This window comes from Cebidichthys violaceus, unplaced genomic scaffold (genome assembly GCF_023349555.1).
Source record: "Cebidichthys violaceus isolate CVI_PGR_0920_01 unplaced genomic scaffold, fCebVio1.0.p SCAF_15, whole genome shotgun sequence".
Classification (NCBI taxonomy): Eukaryota; Metazoa; Chordata; class Actinopteri; order Perciformes; family Stichaeidae; genus Cebidichthys; species Cebidichthys violaceus.
In genome coordinates this window covers 5,589,807-5,613,707 of record NW_027176318.1, presented here as the reverse complement: position 1 = coordinate 5,613,707, position 23,901 = coordinate 5,589,807, and the positions used below count along the sequence as shown (strand labels likewise).

At 45.3% G+C, this 23,901-nt stretch overlaps 1 protein-coding gene across 1 annotated transcript; it reads right to left on the bottom strand.

Moving 5' to 3' along the window:
• Nucleotides 1–4,640: 4,640 nt before the first annotated feature.
• waca (WW domain containing adaptor with coiled-coil a) lies at nt 4,641–23,737 on the bottom strand. The gene is given in 15 exon segments (XM_068709663.1): nt 4,641–4,727; nt 4,833–4,960; nt 5,107–5,317; nt 5,692–5,816; nt 5,955–6,002; nt 6,004–6,107; nt 6,233–6,355; nt 7,739–7,844; nt 7,846–7,988; nt 11,790–11,905; nt 12,039–12,154; nt 13,814–13,905; nt 22,285–22,477; nt 23,316–23,346; nt 23,522–23,737. Coding segments are annotated over 15 exon segments (1,647 nt in total). The 5' UTR covers nt 23,563–23,737; the 3' UTR covers nt 4,641–4,657.
• Nucleotides 23,738–23,901: the final 164 nt, after the last annotated feature.

Below are 23,901 nucleotides of genomic sequence, written 5' to 3'. Positions count from 1 at the left end.
GCACCGACATCCCGCCGGCAGAACAGCCGGGTTGAGCTGCTTCCCCTCCGGCTACCAGACTGCTGCTGCTGCTGCTGCTGAGGGGAGGAGCGGACAGACGTTCAGTGAAATTAGCAATCCAAAAGGACACATGGCGCCACCGAGACGACACACGCGCACACACCCAGACACAATTGCCCTTTAACAATCGGCACACACATGCACGCGCGCGCGTTATGTATCAGCAACCCCCCGGGGGAAAAAAATCGCACATTAAAAACAACAACTTAGTCACTTAAAATAAACTATATTTTTGCACGTTTTTAAAGCTTTTTTTATTAGATTTTTGTTCAGACCGATGTGTGTCTGTCAGAGCTCCATGCTCGGACAAGTAAAGCATCTACAGGCCGTAATTGTGCCGGACAGACAACAGGATGCGGATACCGCTTTAGGGAGCACAGAAAACTACTCACTGTAATTACCGTAATTATCTGCAATTCCAAGGAGGCGCCAGCGTGTATCTATACTGAGGGCTGCGTGGAAAGGGTGGAGGTCAGCAGAAATAGTAGCTCCATACTGGACGGCCTCCTGCGTGTAGTCAATCGGTTTCTGTGATACTGGGTGTGATTGTCTGTGACATAAAGCTGGTCTTCGACTATGGCGCCTAATATATGTTAAGATATTTAAGACGTTTTTGTACATAAGATGTTTGGATTCTTTATTTCGTTCCAATTAAAGTGATCAGAAAGGCCCCCTCCACCAGACTGCCAGCAGCAGCTCCATCTCTTTCAGCCTACCTGTACCAGGTGGTGGATGGTCAAACATTGCCACCTGGTGGTCAAAACTGGTATGAGCTTATTTTTATTTTTATTTTACAAAATACACAGGCCAGCTCCAGCTAATTAAGTATTGCCCTTATAAATAAAAAGTTGAGGGACTTGCGAGAGGCATATAAAATAAAAAAAAAGAATCGCCAAGACATCCTGACTTTTAGTCCTATACTGGATCCTCCGTTACCCATAGTGCATCATGTCTTTTGTCAGACCTTCCCTGCCCGGTGAATGCACACACCTACACTTTTGTAATGCAGGCCTTACATGAACAGCAACAACAACATGTATGACATCACTATGACATCATCAGGGCTATTTTCATTAGACTTGAGAGAGCTCCCTCCAGAGACACAGAAGACTTTACTAAACGGTTTTCACGGGCTGAGTGGAGCTCTTTGTGACGAGTAAACCGAAGTCGATGGATAAAATCAGCAGAGTGCCCCTTTAAACCGCTTTTATTTCTGACTGTAGATAATAAAGAAAGACGACAATCTCCATCAAATCCTGGACACAAGGTGGGGTACGTGTTTTCTATCTACAAAACTGTGTGTCTTGTCATGCTGAGAGGATGAGCGTCAACAAGCCATCAGCACATGGGGGGGTGGGGGGGTCATGTAAGTGGCCTTTTAGGGAGCGATTACACCCCACAGGTTGTGTCGGCTTTCACACATTAGGAGACACTTGTAGGTGTGACCCGGCTCAGACTGTAGAGACTTTGCTTAACAAAAGCGTCCCCACCCCCTCCTGCCGGGGGCAACGACGCTTAGGTTTGCATGATGAGATGGTGGGAGAGGGGGGGGCCGGGGGGCGGGCAGAGGTCAAGTCTACCTGAGAGAGGGGGGTCAAACCATGTGTGGATTTTTAAAAATTCAGCACTTTAAACACCAGCTCCAACCCCTCTTAAAGGAGTCCTATGACCAAAGTGACCTTATTTGGCCCACTTTGAAGATCTAAACCTCTCTCTCTCTCTCTCTCTCTCTCTCTCTCTCTCTCTCTCTCTCTCTCTCTCTCTCTCTCTCTCTCTCTCTCTCTCTCTCTCTCTCTCTCTCTCTCTCTCTCTCTGGTACACCAGGACAGGCAGACAGACAGACTTCCTCCGACACCTCCCGGCTTCCTCCCCTCTCTTTGATGTGAGCCATAATCAAGGTCTCCGTAGAGCCAGAGACAGGCAGACCGTCTCCTTCCTGACGCCATCTATTTTATTCTCCCTGAAGATAATGGAGCAAAGCCCCAGAGCCAGAGAGGGTCCAGCGGTTGCGTGGATGCGAACACTGTAGACGTGTCTGATGTCTGGGCCTCAGACTTCATCTCGAAGGCCTTTCGAGGCAGAGAAACCGATGATGTCCACCTTTGTTTTTTGCTGAGTGAATTAGGCAGCATGGTCCTCTCATCACGGGGGAAGGGGCTTTGTGGGCAGTCTGCGTTTGATCATGAGTGGCGGTGTACCGTTACCCTACTTTGTACCACAAGTGACCTGACAGTAGTACAGTTCTGTAGGAAGGAAGGGTTTGCGTTTGAGTCGGACCCTTCATTCTTCAGTCATGGTTTGACACGATAATCTGTCTTTTAAAACATTTTGTCTTTGAAGTATTTCAAAAATGTGGTGCTTTGATTATGGAGGGAGAGAGGGCAGAGAAAAGTGCAAAATACAAAAAACAAATGATACATAGTTGAATACAGTGAAATGGTAGATACTTGTACTAATGAATGACTGTATAAGAAAAATTGTGTTCAGCGGCCAATACAACAAAGTATGATGCTCTTGGAAACCTAAAATGTGAAGAAAAATGACATGGGCTCCTATAAAAATGTACTAATCTTTAGAGATTAAAAAAAAAAAAGTTTCCTTTTTATAATTTGTTGTTGTGCCGTTCACTGAAAGTCTATGTAGGGCGCTGGGAATGGAAGTGTTACGGTCTACAGACACAAGTGAACAGAGAGCGGAGGTTCCCACCGTGAGACACACGAGACCACCAGCAGGGGGCAGTGGAGATCACAGGTTAAACTCATGATGGACGAGATGTTTAGTATTTTACTCTGTAACTGAATAGTAAGATGATAAGATGATTGACCATCAAAAACCCAAGAACAACATGGCCCTGGAGAGGCATATTTTATTTTCATTTGTCAATATACTTCAGGAAACAATATACAAAGCAATGATGTGGTCACCTTTACTGAATGTGTGGTGCGGTTCAGTCAGACTCGATAGTACGGTGGAGAAGAAACAAAACAAAACAGGCCGTTGCAGCTTAGGACCCTGCTCTTCAACAGTGGGGAACAAAACAAGTAGGGGGGGGGGAGGGGGAGGAGACACAACCCCGTGCACGACATGCTCGTCCTCACCGGTCCAACGGGATGAAATGAAGTGTGGAGTGAGACTGTGAGACTTAAGACTTTCAACAAGGCACTAGCATATGAACCAAACCTCAACACACCCAAGAAAAATAACCAGCGCTTGCTTTAGTTGAACATCTTTATTACAATACATACATTTCACATTTGACCTGGTGACCACTTGTTGCCCTGCTCTGCTCTGCCCCCCCCCCTCTCTAAACCCAGAGCACCACTCCTGAACTGCAGATGATGGTGATTTACCTCTCGCCACTACGACTCTTTATAAATAAAACCTTTATATTCTGCGTCCTCTTCTGGAAAAAAGAAAAGAAAAGTCCACCGTATGTTAGCGACTGTACAAAAGGAATGAACCAGTGAGGGGGGGGGGCACTACAAAGGAGGTGTGAAGTGTTGATGCCTCAGGAGAAGGTGTGTGTGTGTGTGTGTGTGTGTGTGTGTGTGTGTGGTGGGGCAGGGCTGAGGCCAGCAGGGGGGGAAAGGGGGTGTGTGTGGTCCAAAGCAGCACGCCATCACATCTCACGTTTGTTTTTTTTTTAAATAGTTTTTTTTTTTTGTTGTTTTTTTTTTAAATCACTCACTCCACCACACCACCAGGCACTGTTTTTTTGTTTTTTGTTTTGTTTTTTCCTGGACTGGGACATGCAGGGCCACCAGAAGCTGCAAGTAGATCACTGAACCGTTGCAAGCAGTCATGATAGACCTGCAGAGGAAGAGGAGGAGGAGGGGGAGGGGGGGGTTAACCAAGCCTGAGTACAGGTTACAGCTCACCCAGAGTCTAGACAAAGAGTAGATCAGCTTACTGATATTTCATGAAGACAGAAACTACGTCGCGAGCCGGCGCGTTCTGCTTTTTAATGCTCAGCCGTGTGTGTGTGTGTGTGTGTGTGTGTGTGTGTGTGTGTGTGTGTGTGTGTGTGTGTGTGTGTGTGTGTGTGTGTATTAATGGCTTTGGAACATCCTCCTCCGCTGACGTGCAGGTCGTGCATGCTCAATGGTTCAATGATCCATGAATTGACAAAAGAAAAAAAGAAGAAGCTTTTAAGTCTGCAGACGAGTTAACGTGAAGGAGAGGCTAGCTAATGGATGTAGCCGCCTAGGCGTCGATTAGTTTGGATGTCAAAAGCTTTGATAGGCATGGCTTTCCATGGCTTCAATCTACAAAACGTATGTACAACATAGATAATAACATCTACAAGAAATCTACATTTTTTTAATCCACCGCCGTGGGTTTTTTACAAAACAGAGTCTTGTAAAGCGCCCCCCCCCCCCCCCCCCCCCCCCCCCTCATCTTCGGGTCTCCCTCTTGGTTCTCCCAGCCCAGCGGTCCAAAGCGGACCCGACTGCAGCAGCTCCTGCGCCTGTTAAGACTCCAGAGGGAACTGAACAACCGCTCTCCCTCCAGCTTCCACCTATGTGCAATGGGTCTTACCCCCTCCCCCCCCTTTTTAAACTCCCCTCCCTCCCCCCCAAACTCTCACTTCAAGTTCTCAGACCATGAAGGAATTCTGATTCTTCAACTTTTCAAGTTCTTTGATTTGCTGTCTCAGAAACAATATCCTGTGGGAGAGACAAAGAAAACAATGGTTATTATTATCATTTAAAGTTTACTTTACCAACAGGTGCCCCCCCCCCCCCCCCCCGGGACTAAAAACAGATTCTCACCTCTGCTCACGCAATGTCGCTTGTATTTCACAGACTCTGACCAAGGACCGCAGGTTTTTGAGCTCGGTGCAGTTCTCAGACATACAGATGCTCCCCATGGTGTGAGCCTCTTCACGTAGTCTCGATGCCTTGATAACACACACACACACACACACACACACACACACACACACACACACACACACACACTTGTTTTAAAAGGGTGTTGCTGTGAATAACCACAATCGGCCCCAAAAAACAAAAGGACCGCCGGGGATGCGTCGGTGGTACAAACCTGCTTCTCGGCGTGTTCGGCGGGCCAGCCCTGCACGTGTTTGATGAGATTCTCATCGAAGTGGGCGGCGAGGGTGGGGGTGAAGGTGCAGGAGGGCCGCGTTGCTGAGGCAGAGGGGGGAGCAGAGGCAGAGTGGGGGGCATTGCTGCTGGAGGAGGAGGAGGAGGAGGAGGAGATGTGGTTGGGACCCGGGGAGGGACTCCTGTGACTGCTGCAATGGACACAGGTGGAGGACGCGTGTGAGACGTTATGTTGAGGAAGAGAAACTCACTAAACTGACACGACTGCTTCTTCACTGGTGGAAGAACAACACTGACCTCTTAATATTTATGTCAACAGCTGTGTGTCAGCCTCTACAAAACACTTTGTTTTATTTTTTTATAAATGTTACACAAAAGAAACGAATGGCTTCAATGAATTAAGATGATCAAGACTCCTGGACTGAAGCAGCCCCTCATTGTTCCATCGATGAACAGCAGATGGTGCCACAGCGCCACACACTGAGGATAATCTACAGCCAGGAGCTCCCGTCTCCTGTGGCGGTAGCAGCACCGTTCGGTACGCTTGTCGTGCGTTGGTACCTACCCTTGGCGCTGGATGGTGCGCGGGGAGGCCGTGGTGGCGTCCTGACTGTGCTGCTTGTCGCTGGAGAGGGACTGTTGGGACGTGGGCGGGGGATGGGAGGCCTGCTTCCCTGCTTGCGTGCTCACCTAGACGCAGCCAGTAAGACACACCACACATCAAGACGGACCCTCTCCACGGGAATCAAGACACAAGCTTGTAGATAGCAAGGGTAGAAAAGAATATTCTGTCATCGGAGCCTCTTTCGTTCACTCGGCTGGTCTTACTTTGGTCTGCGAGATGACGGGCTGCGTGCTGAGGAGGGGTTTGAGGGGGGCCGGCGTTAGTCTGCGGTGTGCTGATCCTCGGGGACACGTAGGACCTGGGCGACGAGGCGTCCGATGTTAACGACATGGGCGACTGGTTCGACTGTTGAGCTGCTGGACGGACACACGAACAACGAGGTAAGACAATCTGAAGGAGCGCCTTCATCAGAAGCATCGAACTCACGGGAAACGCACAATCGCAGGCTCCATCTGCACACAGCGGCGGTACGGACCTTTACCTTGGTTGGAGAGCTGAGCGGCTTGAGAGAGGATAGTAGTGATGTTGAAAGCCGACGGTCCAGCGGTGAGGATCTTGTGGAGCATCGACTGTAATGACGCTTGTGTGACGGCAGCGGTGAGAACTAGGGGACAGACAGACAGACGCACAGTTAGCACACCTGCACCAACAGAATCAAGTCCTGCTGCTTGAACGGGTTACTCCGCTGCCACACGGTGAATTTGACAGAAATGTCTCCCGTGTCCATGTTCAGTAGAGATGCCAATTAGCTCCAACAGGCTGGGATGAAACAAGATGAACCAACATGGTTCCACTCGGGACTCCGTTCTGATATTTGAATGGCATAGCCCGAGGTAAGCATTATAATAATATATGCATGTGTATATATTTATTATTATTATATATGCATGTACATGCTGCACCCGGTAGCTTCCATGAATTTCGCAGCGTACTAATGGCATATGACAGAAAACAATCGACATCGACGATCACCGCCCACACTCTGATGTTGTCATGTTGCAAATGAACTACAACTGCATTTCGTTTGTGCAACAATAATAAATGATCCTTGAGAACATTTTCATGTTCATGACAATTAAGCAACATTCATTGTGCGCACCATGGGTTAGAAGTGAGCATGTTGGGATTTTTAGGCTTTGTTGGATTCACACGTCAGCTCACCTCTGAGAGCCGACGTGTCGTCGATGCTGATGTGCGTACAAATACCGGCAACCAGAGCAAGCAAAGCACCGACCGCACCGACACACACAGCGTTTTCAGAGTGGAGCCACAACTTCAGCTGCAGAGGTGTACCGACACGTGCTGCTGCTCCTTGGGCTGGATAACAGAACTAAATCTCAGACAGACAGTCTGGATGCCCCCCCCCCCCCCTTACAATGTCAGCCAAGTTTTCCACTCAGTGTTGGCACAACACCGAGTGTCGGGGTAGTCATTCATCGTGGAATCCAACAGAAGAGCTTGTCGGACGGCCAAACGGCATCTGAAACCCCACGTCATCCCGACACTGGGATTACTGGAAGGGACCCGCGTCGGACTATTCCTCGAGGCTGCAGACTCAAGAGGGATGAATTTGTTGCCCCTCCCTCGGTAGCTGCCTTTTAGGACAGAAGAGTACGTTTCTATCCAACTGTTACAGTTAGATGGGACTCAATAATGCTGGGCTCAAAACCCACAGAAAAGGACATTGACCACTGCAACTCCCATTGTCCTCCACTTTGTAGGTTGACTATATTTTACCATTTTGACACGTTAGTCTGTTTGCACAATTAAAGGCTGAAAATCAATGCGTGCGTCCCCGTCGACTCCCTTGGAGGAAAGTTTATCATTTCACGTCAAAGCCTGCTCCGACACAGTGCAGTCAGACCGGCAGCCGAGAGCAGTGCAGCGTGTAATTACAAAAGCGTTGCCCCGCAACTAGTGCTCCTCGACACACGGCCGCTGCAGCTAGCTCGACGCGTGTCCGCATCGCTCCCGCGTTGCCTCTTACCTTCGTTAATTTTCGCCATGTCCACGCTGGCGTTGTTGAGCTGCAGGGCGGTCTGAAGTGCTGGGAGAAGCTGGCGAAGCAAGGTGGGGTCCTGGAGGAGCGGGGGGGGCGGGGGAATGCAGGACCGGGGACACGGGCACCGTGGAGGCCGACGAGCCGGGCGGCCCCGATGACGGGTTCAAGCTCCCCGAGCCGGAGGACGATGACTGGGAGGCGAGGGACGCTGCAGGCTTCTCCGCCTGGGCCGACTCTGCAGAGAGGAGTCGCTCCATCAACAAAGACAGTCTCACAAATCAACCAACAGTTTAATCATCGTGTCAGTGAACAGATATAAAGCAGTAGTGTGTTCACGTGAACGGAGCAGGTTAAAAGCATTTAATGGGGAAAGTCATGGCGAGCGGAGGGACTTGAGAATCCTCCGACGTCATTTGAGTCACATGTTTGGTTTCCCTTGTTACTAATAATCATGGGATGAGGGTGGTGGACAAAACCATTACGGTATGTAGGCGTTGTTTAAACAGAAAGACACACAACAACGGCAGTACATCGGAGATGTCCACACATATGAAGCGCCACCATCCCAGTCTGTCAGCGACGGGAGCCAAGGCACGACAACAACAACAACAACAACAACAAATCATCAGCCGTTTGTGGCAGAATCAGACCGGGCTAAAGCCATTACAACATCTATTGGAGTGTTTATTGCTGCAGACATGAGGCCACACTCAAAATCTGGTTTGAAGTGCTTGAGCCACGCTACGAAATCCCCTCACGCACCCACTTCAGTGTGAAGATCGTTCCTCTATGAAAAGAGAAAAGACCGACAGCTCGTCACAGAGGAGTGGAGACTCAAGAGTCCGGTGCTGCAGACACGCCCCCCTCTGTGAGAGTCACACAGACACACATCTGGCGCTACCCTTTCCCCAGACAACGTAGATATATTCTCATCTTATTGAAAAGAAAAATATGTTCAATATTGTGGTTTTCATGTAAGACTAAAGCCCAAAGTGTTCTAGAAGTTCTTTAATTAATAAATGGAAAGCAAAGTTATATTCGCCCACGGTCCACTCCCAACGCATCAGGAGTCCGGTACGCCAAACCAGCGTCCCGTTTACTCTTCCAGCGGCGTGCTTCATATGTGACAACATGTACTTCACAGCAGCCATGACCGAGGCCTTGAGGCTGCATTCAGACAGACTTGGACCTGCGTGAAATAACACAACCTTTTCATTTATTGGAATTGGGTCAGCTCAGTGTCAACAACCTTTGCCGCTTTTGTTTTGCAACGCAACCTCATTTGGCCGAACGCTGCATCATGAAAGCGCACGTTCCTGGTAACTTTTAACAGAGTACCAACAGTTCACCTTGTGATCGTCCATGGAGAGATAAAAGAGTTGGCACCGCGACAGCTTTCCACAGTTGTAATCCGGTCTGAATTACCAACAGTTATGCAGAGTTCTGGTGCCGGATAAGCCTTTAAAAACACAATCTGGACTTCCTCGACCGGATTCGACCAACATGTGCCCACCGAGCGCTGCCGTAGTAAATATGAAACTTTGATTATTGTTACCACAACTCTATCTTATAAGTTAAAAACTACTGACATGGGGCCTTTTTTTGGTCAAAAACATCTGTCAGCCTCTTTCACTGAAGCATGTGCACGCGAGAATACAGTAGTAAAAATGGTGCAACACCCTGATCTTTCTCACATTTCAAAATGATGGATTACGGTAGAGTTATTTGGTTTTAGTTGAACAGGACGTATCCAAAACTAAGTTAAAGTCTTTTGAACTGCAAATGTGTCAAAACTAGAACCAGAGAAAAGAATCATTTACCTCGGGTAACAACTGCTCCAGTGTTTCTGCTAGAGCAATAAAAAGGACACTGCTTTTTGTAATTCATCCAACCGGAAGTTCGTGGCACCTTGTATTTAATAAAAGTAATTTAAATGATATAAAAGCTCCCCTGTAAACAAACACTGTGGAGCTTCACATCAGCTTCAGACAGTTTCTTATTTACCACATCTAGAGCCGAGGCAACAAACTCTCCGTCCACCTCGTCTGATGTCGATTGCCGAAGAAACTATATCGATGCATTGGCACGCCGTGGGTTTCTGCAGATTAAGGCAGAAACATTCCCTCAGACACAACAGGTCGGTAAGATGATGCGTATGGATGGGCATGTGAGGCGAAGTGCTAACAAAGCAGGTGCCAAAACGCATACCGAGGAGGTGGAGGTTTCCAAAAATCTATGAAAAAAAACCAACAAAAAAAAAAAACGGATATATCAAAGATGATCGCTCAGCGTCGACCATGTGAGGAGGAGTTAGGTCGCATTGCTTTAACAGCACTAATTGAATTACTCTTTTGTGTCGTCGCATGTCGTCTTTCTATGTATCAAACGTTCCAGAGCGTTTATTCGTGAACACAATAGTGTTCACTTCTATTGAAGCGGAGGAAGTGGCTTTGGGAGTAGTGAACAGGCATTCAGAAACAGGTTATTCAATTCAATCATAGCTCAAGTAGCTAAATAAGAGTGCCGCTGTGTAGTAAAAATACTCTGCATCATTCTGCCTGTAATTGCCTCGTAGCAGCCTTGGAGGATTTTCGTCAGACGGCAACAGAAGACAGCGGGACCCGAGGGAACCTGGGATTTCAGGTGACTGCTGTGGCGCTGGTATGTATGTCGCAAGCAACGTGAACAACGTGAGCCGGCAACAAGACTTTAAAGATCGTCTGCTGACTCGCACAAGAGACCAGACAAGTCGCACAAGAGACCAGACAAGTCGCACAAGAGACCAGACAACACGCACAAGAGACCAGACAACACGCACAAGAGACCAGACAACACGCACAAGAGACCAGACAAGTCGCACAAGAGACCAGACAACACGCACAAGAGACCAGACAAGTCGCACAAGAGACCAGACAAGTCGCACAAGAGACCAGACAAGTCGCACAAGAGACCAGACAAGTCGCACAAGAGACCAGACAACACGCACAAGAGACCAGACAAGTCGCACAAGAGACCAGACAAGTCGCACAAGAGACCAGACAAGTCGCACAAGAGACCAGACAAGTCGCACAAGAGACCAGATAAGTCGCACAAGAGACCAGATAAGTCGCACAGCGGCTACTGTTGACAGTGAAAGCACACAGCGAGCTCTGGACCACGTGCAATCCTGCATAGAAACTTGAACGTCGCGTACGACTGGACCAAAACAGAAACAGAATCAGAAACCGTTGCCGTGCTAATTGGTGATGCAGTTTGCATGAGAAGAGGCAAAGGCACTTCTCGCCTGGGAACCAGACGGACCCGGGAGCTCATGTTTTATTTGCTCTGGCAGACAAATTTAATCCGCCTCCGCTTTGGACAGATCTCCAGCAACTAGAAACCCGACGGGCCAATAAAACCGTTAACAGACACACGGCTACACCATCACAGCTCATCTCTGCACGCTATAGACTATTTGTGATGTGGTCTGGCCACGTCAGGCTAAAAGAATTGCATTATTAATGCATTATTTTGGATGAAATGGCGGATGAAGAGTTATGGGCAAGCAGGACTCTGCAGAGAGAGCTGGAGGAACTTCATGTGAGCTTCTGCTGAGCATGGAAACCTCATCAACTGGTTTTTAGAATCCCAATCATCACTTAGAGCAGTTTGTCGTTGGTCCTGATTCTAGCCACAATAAAAGCAATGCCAATAGTTATCTTAACGAGAACAACAACTAGATATTTTACTGGCAGAAGACCCATTAGAATGTTTCCCCATTTTAGACTAAATCATTTTTTTTAATCACACCCTCTAGCACCCTGGTTCAATCGATCACCGGATCAGTTTGAGGGCACAGCAGCGTGCGTCCTTTGTAAGCAGTTCGTTAGCGTTCATCAGCCGTAGATCAGCTCAACAACAGTCGTCATCGACTAACCAGTAACGGCAATGTGAGGCATCGCTAGGCTGTCAGGCACGAGATGGAGACCAATGACACGCTATTCACTGAAGCCAGTCGCAGCAGACCTGTGAGAAGAGCGCGATGGTGAACACTTACTTGCTCCGGTGAAGCCGGGGGCTGCCGATGTTTGCATGGCCTCCCTTCTGTAGTCTCTGTCTTTGGGGAAACTGTTGACAACCGCAGTCTTTGTTGCCTCTTTTTGCCTCTGCTCTCTGAGAGACACAAGATACAAGTGTGCATGAAAAACAGATATTAGCCGTGTATCCAACCTTAACGTGACTCTCAGTCTCAATACATTTTTTTTTTATTAAATGAAGTGTATCTAATGGAGAGGTTTGAGCTTACCTCTCCAACCACTCTTTGGGCTTCTCCCACTGGGACACCTCCGTCCTGCAGTTGTAGTAGTATTTCTTTCCAGACGAGCTGATGTGCTCTGACCAGTCGTCACCGGGTTCGTAAGGCTGAGAAGAGGAGCAGGTCTTTAGGAACATGAGGCCAGACGGACGACAACAACAACAACAACTGTGTGCGAGTGTGCCGAGGGGAGGTGATGCAAGAGCCGGTAATGAAATGTGAAATGCACAAGAGCGATCCACAGAAGCGTCGTCAGAGCCAGGCCTGATTTCAGAGACGCAACGTGAAACAGTCAAAGAGATTCATTATATTTGGGCATTTTGTGCTCATTTCCTTGCATTCTGTTACCATGTTACTTCATTGTGTGGTCGCATATTGTAAGGCACAACATAGTGTCGTTGCCTTAGTTATTATTGAGTAAGTCACATTTAATATCTGAATGGGTTTAAGGGCTGTGCAAAAAATATTAGATTTCTTTATTTGTCATTGCATGTTATACAACGAAAGAGAGCTCCGGGTCGCCATCGTCGGGGAACATCCCATGTGGAGTTTGGCTCCTCCATGCCTGTGTCTGCCCCTCGTTAAAGCTTACTATCGCGATCAGTTTTTAACCAATAATGTATCGAAATGTCCGCGACTATCGATACATAAAAATAAATAAATCCCGTTTTAAACGGATTTAAAATGTCCTTTAAACTGCCTTGACTCCCTGTGTGTGTGTGTGTGTGTAAAACAACCTGTTCCTCCGCTTGTGTAACGCTCGATGTCGCTGCGTATTTCCTGTCACATGACCCAGCCATAGTGACAGAAACCTTTACTTAATGCACTTTATTTTTACACGTTTATGGCATCTACATGTAAACTCAGAGTGGTCAGTGACACAATAAGAAACAAATCCAGTATTCAAAGTATACAGCTTTCAAATGAAGTTGTGGCAAGTGCGTTTTAGTTCAGTGTGTTTTCATGCAATTTGTCCGCTCCGTTATCAATATGTGATGTACGCATGTATTATCCAGGTGGTATAATAAAGCAAGTTGTATTTTCAGCTCTATTTATACATTTTCATAAAGAAGTATTATGTATCGCATCATATCACAATATATTTTGCGATACATCATACACGTGCTTGCTAATACACAGCCCTAATAAACGGGATTAATGTCTTTTCCAGATATAATGGAGCAAATGAGGGTAAGAGGAGAACAACAATGATTTTATTGTGACTTGGCACAAGCATGTAAAGAACCAACATTAAAAGGACGGGAAACATTTTGAAAAACTGGACGCCATATATGCTGCGCGAATGTATACTATGGAACCTAAGAGACTGTCCAAAAAAAAAAAAGAAAATTACAAAAAAAAAAAAAAAAAGGACGGGAAACAAAATCAGCAAATATCTTCAATCTAGCGAGAATCAACCTTTATTCTATCTTCAAACATTTTGGTTATTAGAGGAAATAAAACTTGTTTTTCTGCAATTAAAGGTTTGAATTAATCCCTGCGCCCAGTTTTCATTTGACAATATAAAATACTATACATAGTAGTAGTAGTATTACTTTAATGTTTCCCGCCTTTACAGCAAGAGTACACAGCAAAACCTGTTATCAAAGACGTGAAACTACAGAACAGCAGTCACTGAGAAGAAACCACTCAGGCTGCTGGACTGAAGAGAATTCTCTTTAGTCCATCATCACCATCATCATCATCATCATCACCACCACCACCACCACCACCTGGCCCCGTGCTGAGATAGAGGCAACACTTACTGTGTCTGAGGTCTTGCTGGGGTTAGAATGTGAGTTGGAGCTATGGAGGGAACTGTGGTTGTGAGAGTTTTCTTGTGGAGAATAACTGGTCCCTGCAACAGAAACACAAGAAGAAGGAAAGACACCGTCAGTGACAGACAACAGCAGCCTGGCTGACGACGACGACGACGACGACGACGACGACGACAACAACAACAACAACATGCACACACCAGCCTGAGGCCGTCTGTGCTCAGAAACACAGGTGTCAAACATTCAATGCCCAATAACTCAATAACTTTTAGTCGTATGCTCAATAACGTTAAATATTCCAGTTGGTAATAAGTGACAAAACAACAATTACCAAAACAATTTCACAGAAACGTGCAACTCTAAAACCGTCACAGTACAGGGGTCACAATAGCAGAATACACTATTTGTAAATTGATGCATATAATAAGGAGCTACGGTTCAGAAGCGCGAGCGTTTTTTAGCTGTACCCTGTTAGCGCTAACGACACACAGAAGCAGGTTCCTGGTCAGGTACAACAGACAAAGATGGTGCAGTGAATGCCTGATGAATAGTTGAGCTACAATGTAAACAGTGGAAGAAAAAAAAGAAAAAGAAAAGGGAAGAGGACTCGAGCAGAAACATGTCATCAACCAACGTCATCCATCTGCACCGCTCTCATGCAAATGTTGCAAAAACAATAAACAAGCGTTGGTCACAGCGCTGGCACTTTTATGGATGGAAACCTCAGAAGAGGAGGATCGTAAAGTCGTAGCACTACGCTAGCCGGCCTGTGTACTCTGGTTAATTTGATGACATATTGGAATTTGGTGGTTTGTAAATGTCTAGTAGCAGCAGTCACATTGTGGGATTTTTAGTCATAAATTTCTGGCACCGTCACTAAAGCTCTAAAACCTGCAGAGACATACACGACCACCATTTTGGACTGACAACAAAACATATTTATGGAAATGTGCCACAATAATGTAAATCTGGCAGCCTATTTGGAAAGGCAACAGAAGAGCATAGTGGTGCAGCATTTCTTTCTTTCTTATGGAAAGCTCTGCAGTGTAACGTGAACCAAGATATATTTCCACAAGTCCATTTGTGTTCCTGCATAACTTTAAATGATTTAAAGATCTGCGCCGGGTCTACGCTGCCTTCCTGACGTTTCCGGTCTGAAAACACCGCCAATGACGAGGTTTCTTTACATACAGCAGAAGGTCATGAAGGCTGCAAGTACAGGGCCGGCGTAAACAAGTAGTGCAAAATCTACACATTTTACCTGCAGCTGGACAACGAAAAAACAAACAGATCACTGTTTATTATGGAAACGCAAAAAAAGAACATTTCTGTGTCAATACTACAAACTGAAGCTGATTAAAAATAGGCATATTGTTCTCATTTTGAAGCTAGACAGGCCGGACCCAAACCTTGCTACAATTACTGTGGGACAAATCAGTCCAACAACTACAATACCCCCCCCCCCCCCCCCCCCCCTCCAGGTATATAATGATTCTCACAGCTGTGCATTGATGGGCAGTCACTGAGAACTTCAATTACCAGCTCTCATCATCGGCAACCACGTTTGGAGCGGCACAATACAACATCTGGGCATTCAGCAGCTGTTACAGCACCAAAGTGGGCGCTTGGACAGTGTTGCGCTCCGGGTAGGTTTCAGACTGACCTTTGATATTGTCGTCTGCTGGATCAACAGGTGAGGTACACGGTGTTGTCTTGTTCCTCTTTGACATTAACTCGCGGTCCCACCACAGAATGCCAGGGTCACACATAAATGGTACAAATACTGGAGATCCTTATTAGGGTTCTACTCTGAACTGGAACCCTTCTAAGTTTGTGCCGGTTTGTTGTTATTATTGCGATTTGTTAAGTTTCTCACTTCGGCTCAAATTCCTGTGAGCTGGAATGAGGCAGAAACATGACACTTGGAACGATAACTGAACTGAAGAGGTATTATCACATGGTGGCACCGTTAATAACCCCCCAAAATGTGATGCTTCAAAAGGCAACGCCCCGAGATTTATCAAAAGCTCAAGATCTTATGTTGTTTTTTTTTTTAATATTGACTAATGAATTTAAAAATGGTGTCAAAAGGGAGAGGCTCAGCACAAAACTTGACAAAAGTGAACAACCTCTGAGTCACAAAAACGTGCAGCATATGTTCACTAGAGTATCTGAAACTTTCATACCAATCAACCACTCGGTGGCCCCAAACTGAAAAACACTTGCCAGCCGTCATGCAACAAGTCCGATTGAGCTGTGCTCTACAGAACCGTCACTCTGAACCCATTAGGTCCAAGCTCTAGATTTGGAATTTTCTGAAAAACACATTTTTGACACCTCCTGAACCGTATCTCTGTTTGCTTCCAAATCTTCTGAAGATTATTGGAACAACAACAATGTTAGAAGTTATGAGCTTGTTGATATCTTAATGCGGTTTTCAAGACATTGACCAATGAACTTCAAAAAAAGGGCGTGGCTAATCCCAAAAGTAGACAAAAAATAAATAAATAATCAAAAAGCCTTGGGCCTGAAATATTCCCTGAAAGTTTCAATTAAAACAACGACACTTCGAAGCCAAAAACTTGCAGGATATGTTCCGTGATAATGTTAAACCACATCTGTAACAACCGGTATCACAACTCTATGAGGCGCCTGTGGTTTGGAGGTAGAGCGCGGCATCCTGCAAGCTGAAGAGCAGAGGTTCCATTCCCGGCCAACACCGTGTGATTGATCTCAGTCTTTCTTTGGACAGAATTAAAACAAACACAGCTGATTTTGCTCATTTTTGTAGAGTCCAAAACTCGCTTGCTGCCGCCTGATTTTGGCAGTTGAGCTGCTTCCTGCTGTAGCGCTGTAGAGAAATGGCTGTCATATGATTAACTAGGTAATTCCTCGAGTGGAGAGTAGCCACTCTACTGCTTTTGTTGAGCTACAGAAAACACTCGCTATCACACAGTGATATTGAACAGCGACGTGGCTCATCACTCACAGGCGGAGAACACACACCAACATGCAGAGAGCAATCAACATAACAGCCAAAAAGTCTCATTTCAGCCAAAACAGAACTTGAAATCAGCAACGGTGGATATTAACCTGCTGCCGGTGTAGTTCGTCATTTTGACCGGTGAAAGTGAGAAGCCTGCTAGAGGAACGTTTTCTACATTTCTCTCTGCTCACATGAAAAAAGTGAGAAGGATCAGTAAGAGATTTGCCTCCGAGGTATTTCACCAACAGGTTCACTCGAACTGAAAGAGGCTATTCACATCCACCCCATCAATGGAGTAACTAGATGACAGTTTAAATATCTGAAATTAGAAACACAGCGGTACCTTCTAACGTTAGTGGAGGTGAAGCAGGGCGCCCCTACAATAAACCACTTGGGAAGGCCTTTAACATTCAAATTTCTCTTCAAATAAATGATTCGGATCCAGAAACACTGGATATCAAGGATGATAGAGACACCTTTAGTTACCTGGGCTTGAGGAACATGACTAATTCAGATATTGGGCATACATTTATGAAGAACACTACAGTTCAATTTTGGATTTCAACTCCACCACTGTTCTCGCGCTGTCCAACCAGACAGGACTAGTTGTTAAAAGTTCCCAATCATCATTTCACAAAAGCTGCGGCAATCTTAAAAGCTCCACTTTACAAGATTATATATGAACAAATCATGATGGCATTAGAATTTGCCTTTGTCCAAAAATTAAACCTTGAACGCACCACAGTGAAAGGCAATGCAACCGCTGATAGCGTTAGCCGTTAGCTCCGTTACAAGCAGGACTGGTTAGAGTAAAAGCGACTGGCAAAACAAAGTCGAGCGCGACAAATTTCAGGCCGGTTTCCATCGACAGAAGTGGTGTAACAGACCACTGATCAGCGATCAGTACGGATCCTCCCTCGCGGTTTGGCGCGCACAAGAACCGCAGATTAATAACACAGTTTAACGTCAACCATCACAGTGGGAAGTTAAGACGATCGTTATCCGCCAATATTCAGTAAAACGTGCGATCAGGACCTCATTTATTACATTGTAAACAACCAATCCGTGTTTAAATTGACAGGAGGACGGTTGTGTTCGTTTACATTGTGATGCGTTCAGGCTCCGTTCAGTGAAAATGAGCATTGGGCGAATGCAAATTAGGATGTTATCATGAGTCCACATGTGATCTCGTAAAATGTAGTGTTGGTGAGAAACTGGTGAATAAATACAGATGTTTGAAGATGTTTTCACGACAACATAACTATTAGAGATGAACTATAACCCGTTTATAATACATACACTAAAACTACTAATGACAATATTTGTTTTAAATCAAACAACATTTTTATTTCCTAATCCTTTGCATTGTGTGTTTTAATGAAGAAAAAAACACTAATTGACTAGGGATGCCCCCCCCCCCCCATACCCAGTTCTAGACCGGAACCGATAAGACAGTAAATACCCGGAGTATGGATTAGGTCCGGAGTTAACGGTTCTGCTCTCGGTACTTTAGAAGTTACTGAGTGACTCCTCTCCGGCTCAGTACAGCGTGAGACAAACGTCACGGCAGAGAACAAATAGATGGAAAGTTCGGCTACAGTTTACGCCAGTAAATGCTAATAACTGTTGTGACAAATGCAATAAAACCCTCACAAGTGAGGGAGGGAACACCGCTGTATCGTCAAGATCTGGGAACTTTTTGTAGATCGTCAGGCTGAGGCTGCAGTCACGACCCATTTAGGTAACAACGAATAAATCAGTCGAGTTGTTTGATACATAGTAATTAATAAAGGGAGCAGCTGTGTATAAGTTAGTGTTATAAGTTATTTTGAAGCTGCGAGTCCCACTACCAACACACCTTAACAATAAATGTTTCTTTACTGTCGGGAGATGACCGAGGCTCTCAACTCCAAATACATCGTCATATAATAATAATAATAATAATAATAATAATTCTCCCTGTAGGAATGTTCTCAGATTTACATTTGTTGTTGGCATGGACATAGAATAGTCAACAACAGTGAGATATCTAAACATTTCTGCTGTTGCTGTTTAAGACTTTGTTTACATCAGAATAATGAAGCAAGGTCAATTATTTTTTGATTGTCTTTTTTTCTCATAAAATAATCAAAAAGAACCGATAAACAGTATCGATAAGTAACAGAACCGATAAGCAGTATAGATAACAGTACTAGTAATGATACTCATCCCTATAAATGACCAGAACAAAGTAAAAGGATGACATTTAGAATTTTGAGGTGAATTTTGGAAGAAAAAAATAAATAGTCTGGAGCCTTGTAAACTAGCTGCTATAATCAAACAACAACAACAACAACAACAACAACATGGCTCAGCAATAATCAACAATTAGTTTCAGCAGCAAAAATAAATATGATCACGGATCTCTAGAGGTTATTCTGCTCCCTTTATTTCTTTTGTGCTGATCCGATCTGAACCGTGGGTTTTATGACCCGTTGCACCTCTAAATCGACAGCCGATCGATCGGCGCACCCCTACAGCCCTCTCTGGCATCACGCCAACATTTCAACGTCACCATGGCTGCAGCAGAATCATGAAGAACACACGATCCAGCCCCATCGGTAAAAAAACACGGACGGCATTTTGCAGGTGCAAATGACAAGAGACGGTTTGTAAAAGAATACACACTCCCCAGCCTGCAGTAAAAAAACCTTTAAGCCAACACAACCTAAAGAGAACTCTCACCTGTAGCCGACATCAAAACACACCATTTAAATGAGCTCATCCCTTCTACACCCCACACGACTCAGTACGCACAGAGTCGACAACAGGAAACGGAGCTCTAAAGGGCAGCGCACGTTGGCAACGCATGACGTGCGTCAAAAGGACCCACATCCATTGTTTCCCATGTAAGCCCCCCCCCCCCCCCCCCCCCCCACACACACACACATCCCATCTTGATGCACGTCAATGCATCAGAAGACACCAGCGTCCCATTTGCCTCAGTCAATACTTGTCCATCCAGGAGAGAAGCAGCAATTTCTTTCTTATTTGCTCTACCGATCAGCACACGACAGCTAGCTTACTCCCACCGTCTGTATGGCATTTCTGGTGTGTGTCTACTGAGAGGGATTTCCCTCTCACTGCCCAGCGTAGTAGTCCCCCCCCCCCCCCCGCTGCCCATCGTACCGACTGCACAAAGGCGTTTACGCTCAACGAGCCGTTCGTCGCATTATTCTCCGAAACGCCAGACGGCGTACACACAAAATGTACTGCGGAGAAGCGGGAAGACAACGAGTGTAACCAGCAAAAACACAATAAACCGAGCTCCACTATGACGAGGAGGCATGGTAACTAAATGTAAACTCATTTCTCATGTTCATGGACTACTTTGTCGCTGTTATACAAGCCCTGGAGAGACAGAAGTCAAGTATTAAATGAATTAAATTAAAGAAACAAAGTTTGATTATCATGTAAACAATTAGATTTGCTGCAAATGTATACTTTCTGAAGATCTAGGGTTCCAATGCAATAAAAAAAACAAATGGGTCTTCTTTGAGAACTCCACAGGCGTGTTAATAGTGCTTTTATCAGTGTGTATTTGTGAGTCACGTCTGAAAAGCTCTGATCGTGCACGCTGTGAGCGCATATTCACAGAAGTCCAGAGGTGCTCAACCAAACGCTGCGACCGCTGTGATTAAGTCCTTTTCTGTTGCATGCACCTCGCTACAGCGAGTACAAACCGGGCTCAAGCCTCTCCCCGGGCTCTGGCCCCCGGCTCAGTAAGGACCACGGTGGGGATTCAATAACATTAAACAAACCATATCAAAGCAATTTTGAAAAATGTAATTCTGTTTTGCCGTCAACATTTGCAAGTATGTTCACTAGCTAGTTACTAAAGACCCATAAGCTGTTTGGTGCTGGGCAGGTAGCGTACAGTGGGTTTATCAGAACAGCTGCAAACCGGGCCGATGGCGGCGGTGAGACTCGACCGTAACAGTTCAGTTGGGAGCCGGAAACAACGAACCAGAAGATGCTAAAATGCTCCACAGTTTGTTCACCGCTACAAGCGACATAACAGATGGCAATTTGACCTATTGTGCATAAAAAAAGTATTGATCTAATACCCAGGTCCTTTTAAAAACTATTAGTTTCAAATAATATGGGAATGCTGGTCTGGATCAGGAACTCGTCTGTGCACATTTGTGACTAAACTTTGAAATCCGATATTAAATCTTGGTAGATGCTACATTTTTCTTTCATGTAATATACAAAACCTGAAAAAGGCAGTCGTCCAATGTAGTCTGTGTGCATTTTGCTACATGCACAAATTCTGTTTAAGAACAATTTGCTTGTTTGATCACAATACATTAAAATCCAAATTGAATTTGATCGACACTACTCTGTGTTATAACGACCTGACCTGCAGTGGGATGACATGTCAGGCAGGTATTAGAAACCTAGCTTGATGCTGTCTAAGCCCCCAAAAATCTGTTTGATATAATAACAGAAGACTGAAATAAGGAAAGCTCGCTCTCTGGTATTGTTTTTTTAACAGCCTATGACCGCATCTGAAGTCTTAAGACACCAGTCAATCTCAAACTGAAATGCAACAGCGTGTCACGTGAAATCCTCAGGCTCATATTTTCAACTCTTGATCTACAGTTCTACATTTGGCCGACGCTTGTTTCACCAACGTATCATGGCTGCACCAAACCCAACTGGAGCAGCTCAACCCAATGCTCTCATGTTCAACTAAGATTGAGCCCCGCACCACAAAAATGCTTCGCACATACAACAAAAATTACACCGCACGCATGGACCACACTGCTTGTCCGCCATTTAATCAAATATTGAGAAATGGAGGAAGGTTCCGTTTCCTTATGTTTATATTATCTTGGAAAGAAAGAAAAAAACCTCAACAAACTAACGACGCAATAAGATTTGAAACTGTCCCCCTTATAGAAGTCTCCACTTTGCATCACTCAAACCTTAAAATAAGTACTTCTGACAGCGTCAGTGAAACCGTGTATGAACCCTAAACAAGACGAAAAGACACCTATTACAAGATGTTTCCTTCCAAACCTGGATGCTTGCCCAGTGTGTGGTGTTAATATTCACCTCGCTGCTGTAGATTCAAACGCATGAACAAAACATCGAGTTTTGCGGTGGTTTCAGTTACAGAAATCAACAGCAGATAGGTCGACTGTTTCAAATAAAGGGCTTCTGGATAAAAAAAAATTTGGTTGGTTTCTACAGAAGTTCATCTATGATAAGCTCGATCGATCCCAAACTACAAAACAACTGGAATACCGACTACTTCAAAACATAAATAAGCACCAAGCAGGCTGTGCCGATGTCTGAAGCTAAAAAAAAACAACAAATAAATCTCACAGCTGCAGAATTCCAGTGTTGCGTTAAATGTAGCCGTTATAAGTGAGCCATTCGTTTGCCATGTGAACCTAGTTCGGTCCCAACGAGCACCGCGTCTCACCTCCATCCCTGTCTCTGGCCCGGTGTGTGTGGACAGCCTTTGCTCTGCTGTGCCCTGTGCTGTCGATGTGCTTGTTTTCAGGGCTGTCAGACCTCCTGAGCATCTTGCAGGGAGGAGTGACATCGGACGAGTCTCGCATCTTCTCATGCCGGTGGTCCCCTCCTGGATGGCTCTTGGACGAGTATTTGAGCGCCTGTAGACACAAATCAAACACCTCACTGCAATCTAGCGTCTTGTGGCGTACAACCGATTTCATCCTTTCATCGCCATCACGAGGTCTCTAAAACCGGTGTCACGTTCTTGTTTAACACCATGTTTGGCTGTTCAGAGTAATACTAACTCAAAGTACTTATGCATCAAAGTTTTATTAATTTGAGCAGCTGATTATTTGTGATTAGAGAGCAGCAGATTTATCCTTTCTTGTGCTACATAAATAAATAGCCATATTAGTGAATATATTGTGGCTGTAGTCGTTTCTCACTTGGTAGAAATGCACTTATGTATACTGACATATTCATAATTACTGATAATAATTAAGCAAACAGAACATTTTGTCAGACAACACAGTGTTCGCCTTTTGTCATTGCGTACCAACCATATTTTGGATTTAATCGTGTGTACGTTGTTTTGTAGGGGACATTTCGAGCACTTTGATGTTTGCAGAGCTTAGCTAGCTGTATCCTTAAAATGACAGATTGCGGTCAGGCCCTAATCGGACTGGCTAGCGAGCGAGCTAACAGTAACAAGCTATGATTAGCTTGAGCTGCAACAAAACTCGCTCGCACCTTTTCCAAAAAACAGCCGAATTCGACGAATACATTCAGGCCGTGTTGTCTTAACCCGACAGTATCCATGTCGGGGAGTCTTTGCAGCGTTCAAACGGCAATTTCTAACAAAACCATTTACTTTTCACGCTATTTTCCGCACTGACGTGGGGCCTGTTGTGCTCTCCAGAAGCCTGAACTAGAGTGTCCATCTTAATCTTATTTGCTGCTAGCAGGCTAGCTAGGCTACAGTTGGCTAACAAGTACCTGATAGGGCTGAGAATCTCTTCGGTCGCACCTGCAAATGTAAAGAAAAACAGTCGTGAACGTGAATCTTCAAATGTCAAAGTGTTGAGAAATTGTTGAAAGCACTGCAACAGTTTCAAGCCCACTTATTTTGGTTTCAGTAAAAAAATGGCGGATTGTCAAAGCGTAGGAAAATCTGAATAAGTAACGTCAAAAAAGATGTTTACCCATCGCCGAGTCTCGGTTGTTTCCTTGCATACATTACCATCAATGCCGTGTTGGTGTGTTTGGAGTGGGATGTGAAAGATTGATGACGGTACTATGTTTTTCTGGTTGATTCAGCGACCTAAAATCGTCAATTATTTCAACTTAGCTTGTGGGTATTTTTCAATGCTATCGGCAGCACTGGTCGAAAGAGCGCCCTCACTCAGTCCATCTCCCACTCAGACACACAGCCTCTATCGGCTCACAAAACGTAGCAGTGGAGCTGCGCGTTGGGTTGCCAGATATTAGACACTCACCAGTATTGGAAAGCCTTTATAAGTCAATTGTGCTGAAGGAAAGTGTCACGTAATCATATTATCATGTCACTAACATGAGGTGCGTT